At 37.0% G+C, this 8,242-nt stretch overlaps 2 protein-coding genes across 2 annotated transcripts; both read right to left on the minus strand.

The window, feature by feature from the left end:
- Positions 1–1,654: 1,654 nt before the first annotated feature.
- Positions 1,655–2,776, minus strand: LOC138895452 (uncharacterized). The gene is made up of 2 exons (XM_070180139.1): positions 2,636–2,776; positions 1,655–2,308 (listed from the first exon to the last, which is right to left on the minus strand). Exons 1-2 carry the CDS (start codon positions 2,774–2,776, stop codon positions 1,655–1,657), a joined length of 795 nt encoding a protein of 264 aa, XP_070036240.1.
- A 3,837-nt stretch (positions 2,777–6,613) lies between these two features.
- On the minus strand, positions 6,614–7,515 carry LOC104088326 (uncharacterized). Its single transcript, XM_009592985.2, has 2 exons — positions 6,870–7,515; positions 6,614–6,762 (listed from the first exon to the last, which is right to left on the minus strand). The coding sequence occupies exons 1-2, from the start codon at positions 7,513–7,515 to the stop codon at positions 6,614–6,616; spliced, it is 795 nt and encodes a 264-aa protein (XP_009591280.2).
- Between the last annotated feature and the right edge of the window lie 727 nt (positions 7,516–8,242).

Raw genomic sequence — 8,242 nt, forward strand, 5'->3', positions numbered from 1 at the left:
ATTGAACTTGAAAGTATGCCTACCTTCTTATGTTGGAAATTACTGTAATTGGACTTAGTTGTGAAGCTCGTCACTATCTTCATTTCTTTATTTAGTATTTTTACTTGCTGAGTTGGTTGTACTCATACTACACCCTGCACCTCGTGTGGAGATCCAGGTACCTCCGGACACGGCGGTTGCTAGTTTTTCGGAGCTTTATTTGTTGGAAACTATTGAGGTAGCTTCTTGACGTCCGCAAACCTTGACCCTCCTCCTTTCAGTTTTTGTACTGTTTTATATTTTCAGACAGTGTTTTTATCAGTCAGTCTTTGTTACCCTTTAGATGCTCATGTACTCAGTGACACCGAGTTTTGGGAGTGCATTTATATCCAGTATTTGTGAGATTTTCTCTTAAACTTAATTATTATGTTTTCAGTATTTAAAAGAAATTATGGGTTATTGATGTTGTCGGCTTGCCTAGTATTGAGATAGGCGCCATCACGATATGTGTGATTTTTGGGTCATGACAAGTAATGGCAGCGGGCTTATCAATTAACAGAGCCATATCAAGATCCATTACACCTAAGTGGAACTTGACTTGTTCATGCCATTCAGAGAAGTTCAATCTGTTGAACACAATAACAGAAGAAGCATGCGAATGAAGAGGAATTGCTGCAAAATAGATAATACATACTCACAAATCAATATGGATTCAGTTAAACAATTAAAGCATATTGTAATTCTCCTTGGGGTAAATACTACGACACACTATCATAATTTAAATGCCATTTAGTCATTAATAGGCAATTAAATATTTTTAACAAAACACATATGACATCTTTGGACAGACAATATACATTTGACTAAGAATATTAATTTACCTCATTATTTTCACTATTCATAGAATGATTGATCCACCTTTGGGTAAATCCTTAGGTTCTAGCAATAGTGAAAATTAATTTATCTATTTATTTTTAATTATAGGCATTTCATTAATTTCATGGATAAACTATAATTTTATGTATGCATATTTTTCATGAACATACTAGTTTGGACACTTTTGTTTTTGGTAACTAACTTTATATTAATCACCAGGAATCAACATTACAATACCATAGCTAGTTTAACACAACTAGCTATCTAAAGAAAAACACCAAAAGTCTAAGCTGAACTAGCAAACCAGTAATCACCTCTAGCTAGCCAAGCTAGAACAACATGCTATGTAACAAGTTTTGGACACCATGAGATGCTCTAACATTGGACAAGTAGGCAATCTCTCTAGCTATAATCTCCCAGTTCCTTGATTTCTTTTTGAAGATCCTCTGATTTCTCTCCATCCAAATGGCATAGACACATTCTGCATAGACACTTTTGAAGATGTGAGCTTGTTGAGTCCTCCCTTTTACATTATGGATTATCCAAGCTACATGTTGATCCCATCCAGTGGTTGGCCGTGCCTGCTTCTAAAGCCATAGGAGAATCCTATTCCACACTGCTCTGGTGAAATCACAGTCCATGAACAAATAATTTCTACTTTCAGGTTGAGTATGGCATATGACACATTCTAAGTCAAGAGCTATGCCCCATTTTGCTAGCCTATCAGTAGTGAGAAGCTTTTCTTGTAGCTGCAGCCACATGATGAATTTGGCCTTGGGTCTAGCATCATTCTTGTACATCACACATTTCCAGGGTACTTTAAGATAACTAGGTAGCAGTTGCTCATAAATTTGTTTGTCAGGCTGCCTGGCCCCTTTCTTATCTGCACTTGCAACAAAGTCTGTCGAGCTTCCAAGATTTTCCTCATGATCCAACAAGCTTGTTGGGGAATTCTAGCTATGGTAAGAGGCTGGCTTTTGAGGTAGAACTCATGGATCCATAATTTGTCATCTTTATGAGCAAGGTCCCAATGTGTCTTAGCTAGAGCAGCTCTATTCCAAATCCTTGTGTTAAGGAGGTTTAATCCTCCAAAGGTTTTGGGAAAATGCATCTTTTCCCAAGAGACAAGGGCCTTTTTTGTAATAGTTTCAATGCCCGACCACGCAAAAATTCTACAATATGCATCAATCAGTTTAAGGACCTTAACTGGCATTTGAAATAGCTTAGACCAATATGATTGGACTCCAAAAAGAACAGATTGCACCAGTTGAACTCTCCCAGCATAGGAGAGTTGCTTAGCTGTCCAAGAGATAATTCTGGCCACTATATTCTCTATTAGAGGTTGCCATTGAGCAAAGGAGATCTTTTTAGTGGATAGGGGAACTCCCAGATACCTAATAGGTAACTCACCAGCAGGAATGCCAAGCTTATGTACAATTCTATCTCTTTCCACCTAATCAACTCCACCAAAATAGATAGAGCTTTTCTGTAGATTAGCTTGTAACCCTAAAACTTATGAGAACTGTTTGAAAGCTTGGTGAAGTGCATTAACTGACTTCAGGTCATCTCTAGAAAATAACAATAAGTCATCTGCAAAGCTCAGATGGGTGATCTTCAATTTGGCACATCTGGGGTGGAAGTTAAAGGATTTGTCGTCCCTAAGTTCATATAGCTTCCTGCTCAAATATTCCATAGCCATTGTGAATAGATAAGCAGAAATAGGGTCTCCCTATCTCAATCCTTTAGCTGCATCAAATGGCTTTTTAGTTTTCCCATTTACCATCACAGTATAATTCACAGTTTGTACACATTCCATTATCCAAGAGACAAATCTGTCGCGGAACCCCAATTCACTTATAACCTGCTTCAAATAGGGCCATTCTACTGAATCATAGGCTTTATGAAAATCAATCTTCACCATACATCTGGGAGATGCATTTTTCCTTCCATAATCTTTGACTAATTCTTAGGCCAAGATAATATTATTTGAGATTTTCCTTCTTGGAATAAAGCCTGTCTGAGCATCACAGATGATACTAGGTATAACTTTCTGAATCCTAGCAGCCAAGATTTTTGCTATGATCTTATACAATATGGTGCAGCAAGCAATTGGTCTATACTCCTTTACTGTCGGAGGACTAGAATTCTTTGGAACTAAAGTGATCGTAGTGTAGTTAATAACTTTAAACATTTTCCCCGATGCAAAGAACTGTTTAACTGCCAGAGTCACCTCATCCTTCTGTATTGGCCAAGCTTGTTTAATGAAATGAGAGTTGTACACATCAATACCTGGAGCTTTGTCATCCTCTATGGCCTGTAATCCATACCATACATCTTGGTCAGTAATATCATCACATAACTCCCTTTTTTGTTATTGAGAGAGGGTTGGACCTTTCATCATTATGAGTCTGTTAACTGCTGGGATTGAAGGGGAAGCTGTACCCATAAGGGATTTATAGAAAGCAATAATTTCCTCCTTTATAGCTAGAGGATCAGTCAGTTATGCACCAATAAGGGATGTAAGATGTAATATCTGCTTCTTTTGTGTTCTTTCCTTAACCAAAGCTGAAAAATACTTGGTATTGGCATCCCCAAGTTTTAACCATTTTGCACGAGCTTTCTGCCTAAGAGCACTTTCTTCCACAAGTGACCATTTATCCAAATCAAGCAATATTTGTTTCCCTTTTTTCCAAGAGCTGGTCAGTACATTGAGCATTTATCATCTCCTAAGTTAACTGTAGTTCCTCTCGAGCTAGGATAATTTTCTGAGAAATACTCTTGAATTCTGCATTGTTCAGCTGTTTCAACAAAGGTTTAAGCAACTTAAGCTTTAACCATATATCCTTCGTAGGCCACATATCTAGTTTCTGCTCCCAACTTTGTTGCACCATAGGCAGGAAATCCTGATGACCAGTCCATACATTGAAGAATTTGAATGGGACATTGATGTTTTTAGCCTTAGTCTTGAGGGACAAGATCATAGGAGAATGATCAGAGATTAAAGTAAGTTCATACGGTGTTACTACATGCCCCCATTGAAACATCCATTCATGATTACCAAATGCTCTATCTATTATGCTACAGACCTATCTGCACCACTCTGCTTATTTGACCATGTATAATACTCCCCTTTCAATCCTTTCCACATAGCCTCTCTATGTTCAATTGCATAAAAGCCATATATTACTATAATTATACAATTTAAAGGCCCTTGTCTCTCCTTGACATGACAGTGTAAAAATTGAGCATCCACCTTCATACAGATACCTCATATAGATTTTTGTCTCATAGTTTGGCCACTTTGGTGACTAACAAACTATATAAACATAATGCACACATAAATTAAATATCTGAAGATTTTATGCATGTGAATAGTTTAAACAATCTAGTTTGATCACTTTAGTGACTAACAAACTATATCGTAATTGAATGGGTTGTTGGATTTTGTAAATTTTGTCGGGTTCCGAGGTGCGGGCCCGGGTTGGGCATTTGGCCGATTTTGGGCTTTTGATTCAAGATTTGATCTTTTTCGATTGAGATTGGTTCCTTTAGCATTATTTGATGTATTTGAATTGTTTTTGGCTATTTTTGAGCCGTTCGGAGGTCGCTACGCGCGCGATGGCATCTTTGGAGCACCGCTTGGCTTGCTCGACATTGGTATTTGCTTGTTCGAAGTAAGTAACTCTTCTAATCTTGGAGCTGAAGGTATGAACCCTAAATATACGTATTATGTGAATTTTTTGGAGGTGACGCACATGCTAGGTGACGGGCGTGTGGGCGTGCACCGTAAAAATTATGACATAATTGTTCCGTAGAATTTTGTAGTCAAATAATCTTGGCATTTTTTATGCAGGTTTATGTGTTAAAGAAATTGAGTTAAGAATCATATTAAAAATCATGTTGAGGCTATGTGCCAGTATTATTGGGACCCACAAAGATCATATTGCTCTGAAGTATTTGTTTTAAATTGAAAATTTATACTCAGTCATATTCATTTCATTGCATATTATATCTCAGTCTCTGTTGTTATTTATTGATACATCATATCATCATTTTCGAGCTATTTTTATGACATTGTGAGCCCATAAGAGAGAGACTGGAGAGATTGATGACTGAGGGAGGCCGAGAGCCTGACTATAGGGGATATTATTATGTGGATCGGGGCTGCCCGCTGTGTGTGTGTGTGTGGATTGGGGTTACCCGCCTGCAGCAGGTCTTATAGGCTTTATATAGTACTCGGGCTGAAGGAACCCTTCCGGAGTCTGCACACACCACCAGTGAGCGTGGTTGATATTATTGAGGGATGGATCTTCCCTGGACATGGATCTTGTCCGAAGTATTATATACCTGGAGATGGATCTTCTCCACGGGCTGGATTGGCCCTACTCGGTACTGAGTGACTAATGATCAGTTGATGTGTATATTCTGGGATGGATCTTCCCTGGGCCGGATTGGCCATATACAACACCGAGTGATTAGGCATGATGAGTGGAATGTGTGAGAAAGGGAGATTGAGTACTCTGAGAGTGTGAGTACATGAGTCCATCTCTGAGATATATTGCATTGACATGCACACATGACATACAAGCATAGAGATGTATTTTCCTCATGTTGTACGGTATCACATCATTCATGATTTCTCACACATGTTGACAGATGGGCATAGTGATGCATTTGTTTTATACTAGTTATCTAGAAAGAAAATGAAACATCTTATTTATTATTGAAAGGATTTTGGGAAAATTATGATTTTTCAAACTTATTCATATTTTGGCAACTCCAGTAAACGATATGGGTTTTCATTGATGTACTTGAAAGGCAGAATTATTTTCAGAGATCATGTTTTTGTTGAGCATTTGATTATTGATGTACTTCTGGTATTACTTGTTTTATGTTGTTATGAACTATTGTTGGTTATTGAAGTTGGGACCCAACCTTGGTACAAGCTCGTCACTACTTTCAACCTAAGGTTAGGTTTATTACCTATTGAGTACATGGGGTCTTGACAGGTGGTATCAGACCTCTAGGTTCATAGGTTCTACAAGTCATGAGCAAGTGTCTAGTAGAGTCTTGCAGATCGGTATGATGAAGTCCATACCTATCTTCGAGAGGCTGCATGCTAAGTTACTCGGACTCGGGTGCAGGTGTCCGACGTGGGTGCGGATCCAAAGGTCGGATCCTTCATGGTCTAAATTTTAGAATTCGAGGATACGGATCTAGGTACGGGTATGGGTGCAGAGATTCGGCAAAAATAAATTAAAAATCTAGAAATATAGTTATAGAGATATGCATAATTATGAGAGATTATATGAAAAACTTACGTGTAACTTGTGCCTTTTAGAGTGTAGTAACTGAGTCATTTAGTTTTCAAGTTGTAGGCAGGCATGTAGACACTCTCCAAAATGGCATGATTCATTAATTTTCCTACAACTCGCACAACAAAGTATTAAAATAAGTTATTATAAACTTGTTGAAATATAACAAATAAAAGTTATAAAGAGATTTAGAGATACAAAAGAAATAAAACATACCTTTGGAAGTGAGAATTTAGAACTAAATAGACTAATATATATTCAAGAGTCACTAGTCAAAAGTTTTAAATAATTAGTTATTCAAATTAAGTTACTCAAATAACCACCAAAAAGTCTTACAGAAATTGTAAGTTCACAAGTTCATAAACAAAAAATAAGTACATAGCATATACATTTAAACTATGCTAGACTTGTCACTTGAAACATTGTGCATGAGTACATTCTATTCAAAGGTCATCTTCTTCAATCTCTTCAATGTCAAATTCTTGCAAATCTTGAACTTCATCTTCAAAGAAGACTCCTTCTAGTTGAGATTCGTCTATTGACAATTCAACTAGATCATTGATACTTTCATCAATATTAAAATAATCCCCACCTAAAACAACACCAAAATAAATTTAGAAGATTGTGAAAGGAACTTATCATGCTAAAGAAATTACTCAAGAAATATCAAAGCATGGATATGTATGTATACGGATATACCTAAATCCCAATATTTGCTTGGACCACTTGTATACTTTTCCTTTCTTCGAGAGAGTAAGCGAAGATTATAATGGATAAAAACTAAATCTTCGACTCTAGAAGTAGCTAGCTTGTTTCTCTTGATGCTATGAATCAATGAAAAAGTACTCCAATTTCTCTCGCAACAAGATGAAGAAGCTGGCTGGGAAAGCAATTTGTAAGCCAGACTTTGTAAAAGTGGAACATTTACACCATGGTTAGCCCACCGAGATAAAGGCTCCTCATACCCCATAGCATCAATCACATGAGGCTCACCAAAGTAACCATTCCCACAACAAAATGCCCCATACTCCAAAGAAGATTTCTTTAAATCATTCGGATCCTTGAAATATCTTTGAAAGCATTTGAGCCTATTTTGTGAAATCTCTATATCTTCATTAGGAGCAAGTCTTCTTAACCCGTTGCTTTCACCTTTAAGCCACGACTCATGATAATATTTCGGAACCAATGAATGTGCCATGCAATGCAATGGAGTATTACTCTTATTCCACCTTGCCACAAGAATTCCTTGAATTGTAGCAAAACAATTCGATTGGCCGGTAATAAGATCTTTTCCCTCATGCTCAAATACAATCACCTTCAACTTTTCAATCATTGTATCCCACATCTCGTAAATAAGGTGCAATTTTGGACAATCAAGGTCGGCACTTCTAAGCATGGATACAATTATTCAATAGTATCCCCACCATTCATCATCCATCATAAGAGATTTTATTTCGTGCGCTTTAGCTTCAATTACTTTATCTCCTTTATAATTCTTCCATTCGTCATCCATCACCAATTTTTCCAATGACGATTTAACTCTATGAATACGAGAAGTCATAAAAATATGGGAAGCAAATCTTGTTTCTGCAACTTTCAACAAAAATAACTCCGAATACTTTTGGAAAATGGCAAGCGCCATGTAGTGATTCACCACAAAATTCTTTAAGCTACTCACTTGACCAATCAACTTTAATATCCATTTGCAATTTTTAAAGTGAGTTGATTTTTCTGAAGGTTGACACATACTTTTTAAAGCAAGATTCAAACAATGAAAAATACATGGTGTCCAAAATATGTGCGGAAACGTTTTGCTCAACAATAGAACCGGCAAGCTTCATATTACCTGCATTATCAGTGATAACTTGGACACCATTCTTTGCATCGACATCTTCTATGGCTTTAATAAATAACTTAGCAATATATTCACCATCCTTAATAATCCCACTTGAATTGATTAATTTTAAGAATATTGGTCCGCCACTACATGCTCCCATTATATTTATCAATGGACGCCTTTTAATATCTTACCATCCATCCGAACAAATCGACAATCCTTTTCTTTTCCATGT

Source organism: Nicotiana tomentosiformis, chromosome 7 (assembly GCF_000390325.3).
Source record: "Nicotiana tomentosiformis chromosome 7, ASM39032v3, whole genome shotgun sequence".
Taxonomy (NCBI): domain Eukaryota; kingdom Viridiplantae; phylum Streptophyta; class Magnoliopsida; order Solanales; family Solanaceae; genus Nicotiana; species Nicotiana tomentosiformis.

Bases quoted from the DNA above. Each gene is read 5' to 3' on its own strand.
- LOC138895452 (XM_070180139.1), bottom strand. From the start codon at position 2,776: ATGGTGAAGATTGATTTTCATAAAGCCTATGATTCAGTAGAATGGCCC. The intron at 2,309-2,635 runs GTAAATGGGAAA...GGAGTTGATTAG, and splicing joins CTGTGAATTATACTGTGATG to GTGGAAAGAGATAGAATTGT.
- LOC104088326 (XM_009592985.2), bottom strand. From the start codon at position 7,515: ATGTGGGATACAATGATTGAAAAGTTGAAGGTGATTGTATTTGAGCAT. The intron at 6,763-6,869 runs GTATATCCGTAT...GTGTTGTTTTAG, and splicing joins AAGCAAATATTGGGATTTAG to GTGGGGATTATTTTAATATT.